Below are 17,060 nucleotides of genomic sequence, written 5' to 3'. Positions count from 1 at the left end.
GTTTATCTTTCTATTTCTAATTTTTTTTCAACATTAATACAAATATTACCTTTGAAAATGTTCTTTTTATGCCTCCAAGGTTGTGATCAACTTCTAATGCTTCCAAGAAGAGAGCCTCCCACTTTTCCTTAATATTGTCAGCCATCTCTTGCTCTTCTTTAGCTACCTAAAGAAAACAAGTAACATCTCTCACAACAATCAGTCACAAGAAAGTGAGGAACAAGTGCTCACATTATAAATCTACAAAACACAAACACTGAAGTGATCTGAATCAGGTTCAAACACATGCAGTGTGTTCATTGTAAACTGAAGCTTTGAGAAGGGGATGTGGACTAGACAACCTCCAGACATCCCTTCTAACCTCAACAACACTGTGATTCTGTAAAATGTCTTAAAAGGAATATTTATTCAATGAAACATGAGGCATTTTTGCCCCCAGCTCAAATCTGAACTGTTTTATAAACCAAGGCACTCACTGGAATATTGTACAAAGCCAGAGTTCGGTATCTCTCCCATATGTCTAAATACTTCAGTTCCACCTTGAGGGACATGCGTTTGACCTCTGCAATTGTGCCAAGGAGACTCCTCAGATCTTCCAGGGAATCTGGAGATATCTTAAGATTCTGTGATAAGCTCTGTAGAAAGTAAAAATAATTTCCAGAAGCAACACTGACAAAACACTTAGGCAGAATTCTAATTATTAGTGAAACACAAAACACAAGTAACAGGCAGATTCATTTTTATTTTCAGTCCATGTGACAAAGATAACAAACACACAAAAAAAATAATAATAATAATAAAAAAAAAGTAAACCCCAGCAAAGAGGGTTGGTTTTGCTACAACTGAAACAGAAGTTGTGAGCAGCACTTTAAAGTCAACTTCAGAATCACCCATATGAACCTTTCAGCAGTACTGGATTGAGAGGGTCCTGGGGTTTCATGTTACCACTCTCTCCTGTTTCTGATCCACAGAGAGGGACAGCTCCCTCCCCTCCTTACAGATGGCACCCCAGAATACACCAGACTGCTTGAAACTATCTGGAGCATGGTTTGGATTGTCACCTGCTGCTCCTTGCTAGCTGTATCATACAACAGGAACTGAAAACACCCACCTGAATATTCTCCTGGAGACTGAAGAGCTCCTGTCTTGCAGACTCATTAAGCACCTTCCCAAGTGAAGTCACCCAGCCTCTGGCATTCTCCTGAAGGGCATAGGCTAAAGGAGCCAGCTGAAGCCTGATAAATTGCTCATCTTTAATCAAGGGCTGTTGAGTCACTTCTTGAGCTATCTTCATATAGACCTGCAGCTCTTCATCAAAGGTGACACAAGCAGGGTTTTCTGTAGCTAACTTTTCCATGACTATGCCTTTGTCTAATTTCCACAGCACGTGGTACCTCTTCCATTCATTCAAATACTTGCTGAGGGAAGCCAGGAGACTGTGGACATTCTGAGTGATGAGAACAGCCTGTTTGGCTACAAGAGGGTTCTGGGAGACATCACTGTAAAAGCTGAAAGTAGAAACTTCATCTTCCTTGAGATGCTGAGGAGGGCACTCAATACATGTACCATGCATCCACCGGACAAAATGCTGGAGTTTTCAAGACAGGGTGGAAAAACAGTTACTTTGTAGAAAGTTATTTTAGTCAAAATATTTTAACTGTTATTATTAGAAAGTTATTTTAGTCAAATCATTCATCATTATTTAGAAGACTATGTAGGAGGGGGTGTGAATGATTTCTCAAATCAATTGTTTTTCTGACAGCAGGGAAAGAGATTACATTTTTCCATAGACTTGAAAGAGGAGTTAATTTCATCCTAATAAAACACACCCATGTATTACTCAGTCTGCTTTTAAAATTGACACTGAGCAACACTAGAGCATGACATGGGTATGAGATCAAACAGGCTGGATGCAGCAAGGCAGCAGAACAGCAAATCTGAGCACAGGAAACACAGTCTAAATGTACTCATTTCAGGTGACATCTGGAATCATTTCTCCATCAGCACAGGGCAGGAACACTGCCACAATATTTGGCTTCTTTTCTGGAAAGCTATGAAATGAGAACATACTTATGCAGGAAAGTATTGCTGCACCTTTGCCAGCAGGTTAGATATTCCATCTGCTGTAAAACTGATGTCCTACATGGGTCCTAGTCACCCTTCTACCAACATTTTCTGAACTGTTTTTCTGCTGCTTTTGAGGAGAGACACAATTTAGAGAAGGCCACTCAAAAGTCCTTACTTTTTCCTTCATCATCAGTTTTTAAAATTAGAACAGCCTGTAAGTTTAGAACAATGTACTGGATATTTTTATTTCCAGATAAAGCAATATGAATCTTCCCTTTGACATTTCTGCTTGCCCACATATAAAGCAGGATTAATTCATTACAATGACAAGCAAACTGAGAAGTAAATCTTTATCAAAAATCACCTTAGTGACCTCAACACAGTCTCGGACACACTGTGCAGTCATTTTGTCAATCTTACTGGCACTAGGTTGTAAGATTATCTCAGGAGCAGATAAAACAGCTTCTGTTTGGAACAGGGGCACATTTGCAAGAACAGCTGCATTAAAAGCCTGCAAATTCCTGGGAAAGGAAAGGGAAAAATCATGTTGAAAATTGCAATAATCAAGTGCTGCCCCCAAGGAAATGCCCAAGAGAGACTGCAGTTTTCAGGTGTGTGCTTAAATAATGTCAGTCTGAAGTCAATTACCATTGAGTTCAGCTGGAAACACTGATGTGTATCAGAGCAGAATTGTCCCACTAATACTGATTTAATACATGAGCTTGACAAGCTGGGAGAAGCTACTGGAAAGATTGAATGGTTTAAAAAGATCCTGAGACTGTGGTAAACTTCACTGCTAGAGTCCAGCCAAGAAAGCACAATGAAGGCAGCTGAGCATGGATAGGATTACAAAGACAGGGACCATGAGAGGAGATGGCTGGGAAGCTTTTATATCCTGCAATGCTCCACTGTAATAATATCTTGCTTGTAGTATAAGCCTTTATAATATCTTTATAATATAATACAGGAACCTCCTTGGCTCCAGCTGCTGCAGGACAGGAAAAGTAAAATCCAAGAAACTTTTGTTCTTGTGCTGCTGTCTCCTGCATTACAGGGATGCATCTGGCACCCAGACACCAAGTTCTCAAAAATATATTCTTTAGTTAAACAAAAACTTGATTTTAAAAGTAAACCAGGGGTATGCAACTACACACACTGCAGGAAAAGTATCTTAGAATCATAGAATCATAGAATTGGCTGGGTCGGAAGGGACCTCAGAGATCATCGAGTCCAACCCTTGATCCACTACTGCTGCAGTTCCCAGCCCATGGCACTGAGTGCCACATCCAGGCTCTTTTTAAATATCTCCAGGGATGGAGAATCCACTACTTCCCTGGGCAGCCCATTCCAATGCCTGATCACCCTCTCCATAAAGAAATTCTTTCTAATATCTAATCTAAACTTCCCCTGGCACAACTTAAGACCATGCCCTCTTGTCTTGTTATCTTGTTTGTGTCTTCTGCTCACAGCACATTAATAGCCATTTTCTCAGAATTTGGGTTTCTCCTGTACCTTGTAATCAGTTCTCTGTTCTAACCCAAACCAATACTAATGCAAATCTGCCTCAAACTGCAAATCACTGAGGTGCTCAGAGTATCAGTATACACACTGACCAACAGATCCAGAAAAAACTGAAGATAAAAGAAAATCCAGCAAAGCAAGCAATTTACTTACTTCACAATTAACTGTGTCAGCATCTGATAAATCCTGTTTTCCCAGTATGCATAGTAGGAAGCTAACTTGGGAGATTTCCCACTGCTCGTATTGGCAACTCGTCCTTCCACCTTTTTTAGCAGCTGTGGAATGGCTGTGTAGTTTCTCACCATGTGTGCCACATCTTTTGCTCTTTCACATTTAATATACTCAAAAAATTCTTTTGCATCTGCAAAAGACAGAAAAAAATGGTTATTGACTGCAAAAGACCTAACAGACTTACATATTGGAATAATTAGCTGGACTTCATTTGTGAACATGAAATAGGTCTTGTGCAGTGAAAAAAACATATCCTCACTTATTAATGTTTGATTTATGAATATTTCAGCCCTCTGATTTTATATGGATTCAATTATTTTAAGCAACCACTAGATGTGAAAATGACCTTTTCAAGCATTAAAAGCACTGAAAGAAATTTGACCCACCACCCACTCATTTAAGCAAAAATGGAAATGAAAATATAGAGACTTACTAGGAAGTTCATCACCAGTTTTTGGAAGTGGAAACTTAAAGAGATTTGTGGATTCTATGAAGAGAAGTTTGCTGTTTATGTCTTCAGAATTGTTATGAATCTGATGGACAAGTGATTCAAACTTCCTGGTGGCTTGTGTACTCCGGACAATAAAGTCATCAACACCTGGAAATAAATCACAACCATTTGTGGGTTTTTTCTTTAAACAAATATTTCACCACTGCATCAAAACTGCCACAACCAGATGTGTTCTACCCCTGAGAACAAAGCAATGCTCTGCAGAAAGAGGGATTGGATTATTTCTCACCTAATCCTTCACCTAGCTGCCTCTACAGCAATCCATTTCCACTCAAGTGTTTTAAATATAATAAAAACTTAAGAAATACCCTCAGAGACTACATAAGCTGCTATATAACCTACTATTCTGACTCTGACTGTGGCAACAGAATGTACCATTTCAGGAAACATTGTTGTCATATGACATAAAAAACAGATTGAAGGACTGAAGATATTTTTTAACTGAAAATCAGTTCTGAAGCCATTTTAAAAATCACATTTCTGTTACCTAAGGAGTTCCATTTGACTCTTTTGTGGCCTGATTCAAATACTTTCCAGAGTTCTTGAATCTGGTCATCAAGAAGTTTGGTTTCTGCTTCATTCAGTGTTCCCATTAATTTATGATAATGATCCAGCATGTGTTTCAGTTTGTTTGTATACCTAAGGTGTGAGAGACACAATAACAACAGCAAAACACATCATGATTTTCTGGAAATACAGCTCTGAATTCAGATCAAAGATCAGATCACTCCTACAAAAGTGATTTAAAGCTGCTCAAGAAGAAAGCCACCATGAGTTTAAGTGTTAGCTGAACTCCAACTCACACTAAAAATTCATTAAAACCATTAAATCATTAAAATCATAAATCATAAAATCATTAAATCATTAAAATCACTTTCCTTGTTTTTTCTCAGATTTGATGACAATTTGTATGACATGGTCTCTCAGGGTGAAGGATGCAGGCAGCACCAGAGAAAAGATTACTGGTGTAACATGGCTGTTATTAATTTTACCCTTTTAAAAAGTCACTCAGAGCTCCACTGCTTCCAAAATTTGATGACTCAGGGACCAATCTGGTTTGGAGTGACATCACTTGAACACTGCCATAAGGCTGTGTGTGAGTAGATACTCTGTTACAGCCTTACCTGAGGTATTTGTCTTCCTGCAATGCCAGATATTTTGCTATTTCTGGGACTGGCAACCCTAGATGTTCCATGTACTTTGTTTCAATTATAACCTCTTGGAGTAGGGGAGAAAAATTCACAATGAAGTGGACATTGTTCTTTGGAGGAGCAGGCTTCTCTGCTACAGAGCCCTGCAACACAAGAAAAGAGAATCAGAAAGGAGAGGAACACCAGTTACACTGGAAGGAAAACTGAGCTTCTTGGAGACATTTGGTAAGGAAGTCCAAGTCAGAATGGCTGACATTCAGAGCTTGTGGAAATGCATTTAAAACCTGACAGCACCTCAGCATTCTGCTTTCAGAAATTATACACAATTACCTCTTCAGTGAAAGCTGATTACAAGAAACAAACCAAATCACCTCTGCTTATATAGTGCTGCAACCAGGTACAGCAGAAATCCCAATATAAGTTCATAATTAGACAAGAGTCCTTTTGTTAGAAAAGGACTCTGCATGACCTCTGCTGGGCACCTATCTCTGCCTAACTTCAGTCCCAAGTTTTGTTGTAATGTTCCAACAAAACCCCAAAATCAACAGGAATTACAGCACAGAAAAAACCCCAGTATTCATCCATTTACCAGGTCATTCAGCAGTTGTGTTTACGTTATAGAGGAGCCCAAAGAATTCTGAGCTCATAACTTTTGAATTTTTTTTTTTTAAACACTGTTTAAAAATACTGTTCTTAGAATATTCTCACTGACCATCAGATGGGTTTCAGTTCTTCCCCACAGAGAAGTCTGTTATACTTTCTTCTTCTATCTCACCCGCTCAGAAGTCCTAGGACAAGCATGGGTTGCAGCCTCCCCTGTGGTGACAGTCAGCAGAGTATTTTTCAATAATCGTGGGATGTTGTGTTCTGTCTCCTCTCTCCACTGACTGTACTTTTGATCTTCATACTCTTTCATCCTCTTGGCCACTTGAAGATATATTTGTTTTACCTAGAAAGGAAAAATCTGTAGAATTATTTTTCAAGACCACGAGAGATGTTCAGCTAAAGCCTTTTAATATTCCCTAATTTTTATTAGATGAGAGGACAAGTAATGCCTTGTAATTAATGGAGACAACAGAGAACTTAGGCTCTTGAATTCTCTCACTGATTCTGTCTCTCTGGGAAACAGTGAGACACTCTTGTGACTTCAACCCATAAAACCACTCTCATGTCCTTAGAAGAAGGGTATGAAGGAAGTATTTCTTCCTTCATTAAGAATTAAAGAAACCAACATACTTCCTTCCCATGTTCACTAGAGAGCAGCCCCTCCACTTCTTGAAACCGAATAATCGTGCGCTTGATCTGATAGAAGAGGGATCTGGACCAGTAAATTGCTCCAGCCAGAGGAGGATGATTCTTGTATAAAGGTGGATCCTTCAGGTTCTCAACAAAGATTTGCTTAACATTTTCAACCTAGAAGAGAATAAAATATTGCAGAGAATCATTTCCCCATTTGCTTCTCCACAGTCAGTATCTAACCTAATGAAAAGCACGAGCTCTGAAGCTGATTCCAGCAGCAGGATAACACGATTCTTTTTTTTCATGCATTTCTTGTTTGTGTTGACTCCATTACAGAGAATGTCTGCCCACCTATACCCTGTGGAACTGCTCTTCTGGCAGTGTTTGCTGTAAGATTAAATTTTATCATTTCACTCAATGTTCTTTGGAACACCAAGAAAACTGCTACAACATGAAAACCTTTCCAACATACAGGCTTCAACGTGTCAGAAATTATTTTTGCCTTCACAGCTGATCTCTGACACCTTCTGGTCACACCATGAACTTGTTTTCCATTGCAAGAAAGCTCTAGGGTGTGAAAGATGTATTTTCTCAGGAAGGACTACTGCTGAAGGTAAAGGAACAGCTGGAAGCCTTGTTGCATTCAGAATACCTGCAACCATCTTTCATTTCATAGAATCATAGAATCATAGAATTGGCTGGGTTGGAAGGGACCTCAGAGATCATCGAGTCCAACCCTTGAACCACCGTTGCGGTTGCTAGACCATGGCACTGAGTGCCACATCCAGGCTCTTTTTAAATATCTCCAGGGATGGAGAATCCACTGCTTCCCTGGGCAGCCCATTACAATGCCTGATCACTCTCTCCAGAAAGAAATTCTTTCTAATATCCAACCTAAACCTCCCCTGGCACAACTTGAGACCCTGCCCTCTTGTCTTGCTGAGAGTCATCTGGCAAAAGAGCCCAACCCCCCCCTGGCTCCAACCTCCTTTCAGGGAGTTGTAGAGAGTGATGAGGTCTCCCCTGAGCCTCCTCTTCTCCAGGCTGAACACCCCCAGCTCCCTCAGCCTCTCCTCATAGGGTCTGTGCTCAAGTCCTTTCACCAGCCTGGTTGCCCTCCTTTGGACCCGCTCCAGGACCTCGATATCCTTCCTGAACTGGGGGGCCCAGAACTGGACACAGTACTCGAGGTGTGGCCTCACCAGGGCTGAGTACAGGGGCAAAAATGCCACACAGTGCCACAAATACACAGATAGGGACATCTAACTTCAGCAAATGAACCCTACTATTTCTCCAAAAGGCTCCAAAAAAGTGAGAGCAATTGTTATTTTCAGATAGTAAGTGACACTATACAGGTGTCTTGCCATACCCACAGATTTATAATATTCATTAGAGAAAGAGCTTCATGTACTACATAAGAAGTCCTTAAACTAAATACCTCTTTACAGTATTGGTCCAAAACATCACTGAATTTCATCATCATTTGCTTATTGATGGTTTCACGAGAGCGAATGTGTTGGAAGTTTAAGAGCAAGTCAAATGCAGCTTCTGCTGATCGAAGGGTCTTAAAAGACTCATCAATAAAGTTCTTGGTCTCTTCCTCAACAACCTAAACAAAGGAAGAAGGCCAAGAAATTGTGTCACAGAGAGATTCATCAGCACATTGTCATTTACATATTTTTTTCCTGCATTATTTTCTTTTGCAAACTTACATTTTCTTATTAAAATGCTGATATTCTAGAAGGAATTGGTATATAGGATGTCACAGCAATCACAGTCTGGGTTACTTACTGTAACTTCTTTTTTAAATTCTTCCATAATTAATTTCCAGTCATGTGTATTTTCAATGCTGAAAGGGTCAAATGTCAGCTCTTCCAGAGGACTGGTGAGTCCATTTACTTGTCTCACAAGATCATCAATGCGTTGTGGTTCCCCCGTGACAACTTTCAGTTCAGGACCAAATGTATTGTAAAACTCTTCAATGACCTGTTAATTCAGAATAACATTCTAAAAAGTTTTACTTTTATTTATTTCCTTTAAAAAAATGAAGGCAGCTCAGAGAATGATCAATTCATGCTCTGATTTATATTTTGTATACATCTTTACAAGACACTAAGTAGCCTTATGAAAAAAAAAAACACCCAACACTTTACAGGCCCAACACTCCAGCTGTTAAATGAGAGAATACTCAGTTATTATTCCTTTTTATTCCACTTTTCACAGTTTTCTCATACACAGTCTATAGCATCTGACTATTGATTGACCACTAGTGCTGGTTACCCTGACCCAAATTAGCCTGCATATAGCATCTCTCCATCCATATGTTGCTCTGCAAATTATATGCTGATTTATATATGGTGAAATTTCACATTCTACTACACTTAAATGGTTATTTTATCTAAAATTGCATCATTAAGCTACTGACCCACAAAAACTGCAAATTTGTGAACCTGTAAGTCTGTATGTTTATAAAAGCAATGTACACAGTGATACCTTTCCTCAACAGCACCCTGACAAGAGTTATTTCATCTCAAGCATGAGGTGCAGCTCACAAAACACTCACAAAACTAAAGGCTGTTAGCATTTCAATAAATACCCAAGAATCTCCTCTACAAAGTAAGACACTGATCACACCATCCCTTTGTTTATTTATTGTCTATATTAGTACCTGCAGAACATCATACAGATCTTGACAGACTGAAGCCATATAATCTGTTTTTTCAAATAAACACTTTTGGTCAAATTCCCAGTGTTGCTCTCCTTCTGATTCTTCAATTTGGGCACGAACAGCAAAATAACATTTCTTCCATTGTTCAAGAGTGCTTTTGGCATCCACTATTTTCTTTTTTGCAGCAGCTCTGTCTTCTCTATTAATCAAATCAAAACAGTCAAGATACTATAGATAGAAAGGCTATAGATAGAAAACTGTATCTCAACTGGATTAAAATACCCTGGTTTAGCAGCTGCTAATAATCCAAGATCCAAGTAAAACTTTTATCTGTTTTTTTTATATTTCAAAAGCAATTTTGAAAAGAGATATTACTTCAGGACTGACTTTGTACTTATGCCATTTTTCTACTGCTATTATTCTACTGTTTTAATTAGATTAAGTCTTTTCAAGACACAGAGGACAAGCACCTATTCCTTCAGGGCTGATTCAGTGATAACAAAATTAATTGACTTTTTGTTGACCTTCTAACAAACCTTCACATAGCAAAAAATGCTGAAATCTGCTTGATGAAAGTGTTATCTAATGCACTCTGTGTAAAACAAGGAAAGCTTTTAATAAATACAGCCCAGGTAAACAGGAATCCAGTACTTACTTAAACAGTGTGTGTATATCCACATCTTTGTACACTCTTCTGGAAATCTCCCATGCAATTCGTTCCATGAGGGGCACCATCCGTTCCTCCTCGTTGCAGTGCCAGGAGATAACCCACACCATTCTCAGGGAATTCATCAGTGAAGGAATTGTATCCAAGATAACATCAAACCCACTGCCATATGCTAATTTCTAGTAAACGTATGAAAAATATTGTGAATGTCATAAAAATATAGAGACTTATTCAATAAAGTAATGCTTATTGTAGAGACAGCTGAAGTTAAGAAAGTCTCTGACATTACTAACAAACTAACCCAGTCAAGGGAAGTCTCTGGTGCCTAAGTAACACACAGCTGAGGATGCACAAATTTGCATTTATTGCTCCAAAGAAATGCAGGTCCTGTCTCACTGGTATTCTCCTTTATGCAAAAGGTGTCCCAAGAATGGTTTTGGCTCAACTCTTCCTTTGGATGTTTGGGTGATTTCCAATAAAACTTAAAAATTGAGATATCAGCTATAACCAGTGATAGAAGCTACCTCAAAAATGGAGTAGAGAAATCTTTGTTTTCCTCAACCCAGCTGTGATATCAAGTTCTCCAAATGGAGCTGTTCACAGCCCTGGGATTCTGCTTTCAAATATTAAAACAAATGTAACTCAAAAAAAAAAATTTTAAAAAATCAATCATTTTTTATCAAGTATAAAAAAGCTGGAGTAGATCTTTATTGCTGATAAAAAGCAAACAAATTGACAAGAGGTGATCATATGGACAGAGAAACCAGGTGAGTACAGTCAAAACTTCACACAAAGTTTTCTTAATGATCCATACCTTCAAATGACATTCGAGTGTTGAAAGCAACTTATTGTTATCTATAGCTTCCACCTGATGCTTTCTGAGGTCACTTAAGACTATCTGTAAATCTCCAATATGCTCAGATTCAGCTTCTTGTAATATTTCCAAGACTTTTTGCACTTCTGGAAGCTCTGTCTGTTCAATAAGAGCACTGAAATTATCAATTCTTTCACGCCAGAGGTCAACTTCTGCAAGTGGACCATTATCCTGCAAGTAAGGAGGCATAAAACAAAAATTCTACATTACCATCACACAGAAGTGAAAGCCTGAAATGATTCAACCTTGTGAAAAAAGACAGAAGATCCTTGAAATCAAAAGTTTTCCATGCACAGAAAAAGCTCATGCACAAGTAACTCTGCAGACATAAAATCCTTCAATATGTTTATGGTAATGGTCATATGTTGAAGTGTTTGCAGAATCAGAACTGTACAACTGGACTTTTTTTTTACTTTTTTCAAGTAAAAATATATTTGTCTATTTAAAAAATAATAATCATTGCAGCTTGTAGCATTTCATGGCTCTTTAAAAGACTGCAGAAAAAAAAAGTGCCTTAGATTACTGATTATCCTGTGTGGGTAGGATCTGCAGTGAGTTACCTCATGTTCTATTTGTACTCAATTTCCCAAAGTCAAATAGTTCCTCACTGCTTTTGTTCTACTCAATTAGTAAATGGCTTTCCAACAATCAAACATGAAGATGTGTTAAAAACAAGCACAAACCATACAAAGAGATTCCTGTGGGGAAATGAAGTCACATCTCCCAGAATAAAAGATGCTTGATGTCCCAGGCAACATTACCTGTGGAACTCTTTTCATTTCATGCTCTACAGCTATGGGTATTAATTTCTTCCAGGACACTGCACAACTTTCTAGAGCTTCAACTACTTCTGGAACTGTGGCAAGAGCAGTCACTTCTCCATCTATGTTTATAGTTGGCATCCTGAGTCTAATGTCCTGTACTAGAAGGCAAATGGAATTAGCAGTCTTGTTACATCAGCATTGATAAAATAAAAGCACTGAAATGTGGTTCCATGTTGCTAGCTACTTCAGGATAGGTAACACGTGGCAAAACACATCCAGTTGCTTAACAGTTGACAAAGTGCAGAGATATCTTCCTAGAAATATATACAAGCTCTCAGTTTCCAAACCACAGCCCAACCTCTGACTTTTAAGAACTAGGATTAGGGCTTTGCTGAAGAACATCACTCTGCCTTTTGCAGGCATGACAGTAGCCCCTCTCAGAGATGATAACCAACATGTCAAAGTCTCAGCTGCTCTACCACTTTCTGTACCCTGCTATGCCCAGAGTCCCCTGCACACTGGTGAGCAGTGAGGCACATTTACATTTACCCTCTCTTCTACTCTGACTCCAAACTGTTTGAAAGAATGTCACTGATTTCATCCTCTTCTCTATGCTGTCTGCTCTGCTTCAGGGCAGCAGAAATACAGCTGTTACCTGATTAGAGAGAACCTTTAATCAGGTCTGAAATTCCCCAGAAACTGTCTGGATGTGTTATTCTATTTAAAGCCATTCCTAGGGGAACCTTTTTCTGCTGTTGTGTACTCTAAACACCACAGTGCTGGCACAGGCAGCCTTCAGCTTCTTGTGCAGTCTCCTGAGTAACACTTCAGCATTTTTCCCTGTTTTTTGGAATCTCATTCCCCATCTGAATCTTACAATCCACAGGCTCTTCTGTCTCTTCCTCAAGGTCACTCTCAGGTAAACTTCCTTTTTCAGAATCTGGGTTTTCACTGTCTGGAGGAAGGGAAGTTTCCTCAGCCTGCTGCTGAGTGCAGGAGAGAGATGCTGGAAACACCTATGATGGAAACAGGCCCCATAAATTAGATGGCTCATATGAAAAAGGAAAACAATAGAAGCCAGTTTACTAGCAATTTACTTAAGCATTGGATATGCTGTTCTAAAATTTAATTTAATTGCAATCTCCTGCCACTTCACCTCTTTAGCATCATTCTCTCTGCCTCAAGTTCTGCAGAACAGCTCCAGTTTGGTTTTTGTCAGCACAAAAATAAAGGTATCTGCTGTCACAGGCTTCAATGTTTCTCATATAAGGCTAGGTAATGAAATAATGCCCATCTCCACGTCTTTACAAAAAAATGTGAATAAAATATCAAGACAGGATTAACAAAAGCTTCATTTTGGCATAGGAAGGTCAGCCACTGAATATTCATATTTCTTATGCACAGCCTTTTTGGTCAGCAGAATAATAAATAGAAAAACCCCTCATAGAAACACTCAAGACTGTATCTAGAAGCTGTAACATATTCACCTGTGGCACAGCATTCTTCAGCATCAAGAGAGAATCATCAGTCAGTGCACCAAACTTCACCACTTCAGGAAGAACCTCATTAGCTTCAGTCAGGTCACTAGGTTCAGAAATTCTTTCTAAACAGTGTACAAACAAGTAGCATAAATCCAACCAGCTGATACAGAAAGCAATGATTAAAGCAGCAGCATAAAATCCTTGCCATAATGAGTCAAAACTCCAATAAAATAAACCATAATAACATAGGTTTGATGCAAGTCCCTTTGAAATCACATCTGGTTTTATTAATGCAGATGCTTTTTTCAGAAAAGGCAGGAAAATACACGAGTGACATCATCTGATGCAGTTTTTACACATTTCTTTTCCTGTTCAGGCAACACATTGGCATTGATTTGAACTGTTCTAGTGACAGTCCAGAAAAATCTTGTACAGAACTGCCATAAAATGACCAAATCCATTACCATCATTTTATTTTTTTCTCAAATGTCCTGTTTCTAGATAAACTGAAACTAATAGGAACATGCAAAATGCTTTGTAGCTTCAGACCACGTATGCTGCTGCTCAGTGAGCTCACACTAAATTAGAGTTAAAAAACTGCTGATAGTTGCTGGGTGTAGGTGTGGAAATAGGTAAAGAAATCTGATCCCCCAGTTGTGTTTATCACCACATTATGGCCTAAGTCTCACATACAGCAACACTTGACACAGCTCTAGCAGCTGCAGTAACTAAATCCTCTTTGTTCATCTGAGCACACCATGAAAGCTTCAGCCTTTCCAGGAAAATGAGGAAGATATATAACTTCCCATAAATTTCCTATGGCATCCAATCCTGATTCCTAGTTTTAAATTAGCTGGATACATTTGAAGAGGCACTATCCCCTTTTCTCAATATGAAGAACTGTTTAATGCTAAGACCAAAAATGCTGAGCCCACTGTTATTCAGGGCACATACCTGTAGTGTCTCTCAGAAAATACACAGTTAAATCTGACACAAAATCTTCAGGAATTTCATCAAGAGCCACATAGAAACACATTTTGTCACCTTTCTGTTCTTGTAGCTGAGACAGAAAATAAAAAGGAAGGAGAACTATGACTGTTTGCTGCCATGTTAACAGCAAGAAAATGTTTGCCTGCTGTGAGCAACAGAAAGGAGTCATCATTTTAACACCATTATCTTTACATTGTCATTCAAGTACATTTGGATAAGTAAATAAAATGTTAAAAAATCACTCAGATAACAGTAAAAAACATCAGCTTTGGAAACAGCATTGATTTCCAGACCAACAGGACTGCTGGAAACATTTGAAAACAGAAAGCATTTAAACTCCCGCCCCTTGGTGCCTTCCTGAGAACGTGCAGCCATCTACTTCCACCTGCACCTCAGTCATAAACCAAGTGTAGTAAGAAACTTGACCATCTAATTATGTTAAAAGTCTTGAGGTACAAAAGCCTTTGGTTCCCTGTTCCTCACATGCTCTTCCCATGGTGCCTTTATTCAGAAATTATTCTAACCACAGCTTTTCTTTTACAAGCAACTGAGAACAGGTAGGGTGGTACCTGAGTAGCTTCCCCTAAGTCAGTGTTTTGGCAAGTTAATTACCTTTGAGATGCCTTTTCAGTCAGCATGAAAAACACCACAGGCCACTGGTTTTGAGTGGAAATTCCTGTCCCTGTAGAATGTTCTGCTCTCCTCTGAGTACTTGCTCTGCACTATACCTCCTTCATTTGCCTACCAGCTTTACTGAAACATTTACATTGAGAAGCCAGCAGCTTCCCATCCACAGCAGAACAGGGTGAAATACAACAGACTTACCTGCAGTGTGTGTTCCACACTGTCAGTTGTTAATCCTTGCTCCAATTTACTCAATTCAGAGCCACTAGAGACAGGTGATCCATGACCTGACACCTTGTCACTGTCTGTAGGCAGCAGAGGAGGTGTCTCCCTTTCCTGAGTCATCCCTGAGACAGAACAGCACAAGAGAACTCAACTAAAGAACAGGATTCCATGCATGTGAAATGCATCCTTATAATATTCTTCTCAAACAAAGTTATGGAGCATTTTCTTCCATCTTCAGCATCACCTTTCAATAACCAGCCAGCAAAATTTGATGTTGATTCTACATTTTCCCATAGGACAGCAGTATGGCTGAAGACCTGAATCCAAATATGCAAGTGACTGTACTGCAATTCCACAGCTAACTGGGCTTTATTTAGATTATCCTTACTAGCACTTCCCAATGCAACTGATCTTTTATGACAAAGAAAGTAGGTTAAGACGTTTCAAGATGTAACCACTTTGTAAAAGAAAATGCAAACAATTAAGCTTTGTGTTGTGCCCAAGAAGTGATGGTGAAGAGACTGTAACACAGGAAAATCTCCATGAATTCCAGGGCCAGTTGAGAATTTCAAACTTTATTTTATCCTGTCTTTCAGCAGGTGCACCAAGTCTTCTTCCCCTTTCAGCACAGGCTTCTGGATACTTGAAAGAAGTGGAAAAGGCACAGCTGCATCCCTGGATCCTCTGCGTGGTGATATTATTATAAGGCAATTCTAATTCTTCCTGCCTCAGAACTTTTGAGCATTAATCCACAGCACTGCAGGTGCCTCCATTCAGAGGTGCAGAGTAGGAAACTGAATTGTATCATTCCTTTTGTCTACTTACACCCACACCAGGCTTCAGCACTTAACTTTTGTGGTCCTGCCTTTTTTGAACAGCAGGAACAAAATTCTTTTATGGTTATAAAACACAAGGCCATGACTCCTTCCTTCTGCAAGTAACTGTTTCAGAAGCTTCTGTGATTTAGAGAGATACTGACAGCACAGAAGTAAATCTCTGAGCTATAGAAAATCATTGCTCTCTTCTGACATCCTTTCTCTCTATTTTCCTTTATTTTTTCCCCCCATCTTTTCTGAAAGGCTTCTCTGCAATGCTGTGGTTAAAGTACTGGACTGGACAACTCTTCACAGGATCACCACTTTCATCCTCAATAAACTATATCAGAATAAAGAGGAGAGCTTGCAACTCTTAAGACAAAGGGCATTAATTCATTCCTACTACAGTAAATATATTCATTTTATATATTTTAATAAAATTAATCTCTAAAAATCTGAAATTATAAAGCTAGTAAAATATTACAAATACTGGATAGAAGACCCATGTTTGTGGGTTGACTTTATTCATTCCAGTCAGTCTTTTTATTTCCATATGTTTGGAAAAGATGAAAGAGACAAACTAAAATCGCTTTATTTCAAAGAAGCATCCCTAGTCAGAAGCTCTTGATAAAACATTAATTAGCCACAATGCCCAGGGCACTAGCCACAAAATCAGACCTGCTTTCCTAGGAACAGAAAATGTTGATGCTACAGGTACTGCTGGCTCTGCTTAAAAGAAGCACATGAGTTAGTGACACTTAGTACCCATGGCAGCATGGCCAGAAAGGACTATACTTTGGCCACTCAAATCACCTACTTCTTTCCTGTGCCACAGAAGAGGCAGTTTCAGGGAGCTGCTCAGGAACCAGGTTATCTGGGCCTTCCACCTGCTGCTCATTTGCAAGCTCATCAGTGTCACCTGTGCCTGCACACACACAAAATGGAAGGAAAATGTGACTTAACCACGAGGTAGGGGGGAGAGCACAAATCCCACCAGGGCATAAGGAGAGAAAAGTCTGGAAATGCGTGGGAAAGGGTCCAACAGGATGGGAACAGCCTAAGGGATGGAGAGGCAGGGAAAGGACAGGGGTCATGGGGCTAAGAATCAGCAAATGGGACAAAATGGTGGCTGAGGGGAGGAAGCAGGGAGAGAAAGCTGAAGGAGCTCGCAGGCAGTGCCCAGGGGAGGGCTCGGCGGGCTGGGGCAGCAGGGGCCTCATCCCCTTCCTCCT

General features: G+C 39.4%; 1 protein-coding gene across 1 annotated transcript in view; it reads right to left on the bottom strand.

The window, feature by feature from the left end:
• The window catches only part of DNAH10 (dynein axonemal heavy chain 10), a 53,510-nt gene that overhangs the window by 35,848 nt on the left and 602 nt on the right, over positions 1-17,060 (bottom strand). The window contains exons 3-21 of the mRNA XM_030460689.1: positions 14,129-14,218; positions 13,181-13,296; positions 12,571-12,709; positions 11,691-11,851; positions 10,870-11,100; positions 10,044-10,234; positions 9,389-9,587; positions 8,512-8,706; positions 6,718-6,894; positions 6,308-6,430; positions 6,239-6,241; positions 5,455-5,624; positions 4,818-4,969; positions 4,253-4,417; positions 3,742-3,949; positions 2,432-2,588; positions 1,112-1,588; positions 477-635; positions 50-166 (exon numbers count right to left, since the gene is read on the bottom strand). Coding sequence (XP_030316549.1) covers positions 50-166; positions 477-635; positions 1,112-1,588; positions 2,432-2,588; positions 3,742-3,949; positions 4,253-4,417; positions 4,818-4,969; positions 5,455-5,624; positions 6,239-6,241; positions 6,308-6,430; positions 6,718-6,894; positions 8,512-8,706; positions 9,389-9,587; positions 10,044-10,234; positions 10,870-11,100; positions 11,691-11,851; positions 12,571-12,709; positions 13,181-13,296; positions 14,129-14,218 — 3,230 coding nt within the window. The remainder of the gene's footprint in view (positions 1-49; positions 167-476; positions 636-1,111; positions 1,589-2,431; positions 2,589-3,741; positions 3,950-4,252; positions 4,418-4,817; positions 4,970-5,454; positions 5,625-6,238; positions 6,242-6,307; positions 6,431-6,717; positions 6,895-8,511; positions 8,707-9,388; positions 9,588-10,043; positions 10,235-10,869; positions 11,101-11,690; positions 11,852-12,570; positions 12,710-13,180; positions 13,297-14,128; positions 14,219-17,060) is intronic.

This window comes from Calypte anna, chromosome 15 (genome assembly GCF_003957555.1).
Source record: "Calypte anna isolate BGI_N300 chromosome 15, bCalAnn1_v1.p, whole genome shotgun sequence".
In the NCBI taxonomy this organism is placed as follows: Eukaryota; Metazoa; Chordata; class Aves; order Apodiformes; family Trochilidae; genus Calypte; species Calypte anna.
This window is presented reverse-complemented; position numbering and strand designations above follow the sequence as displayed.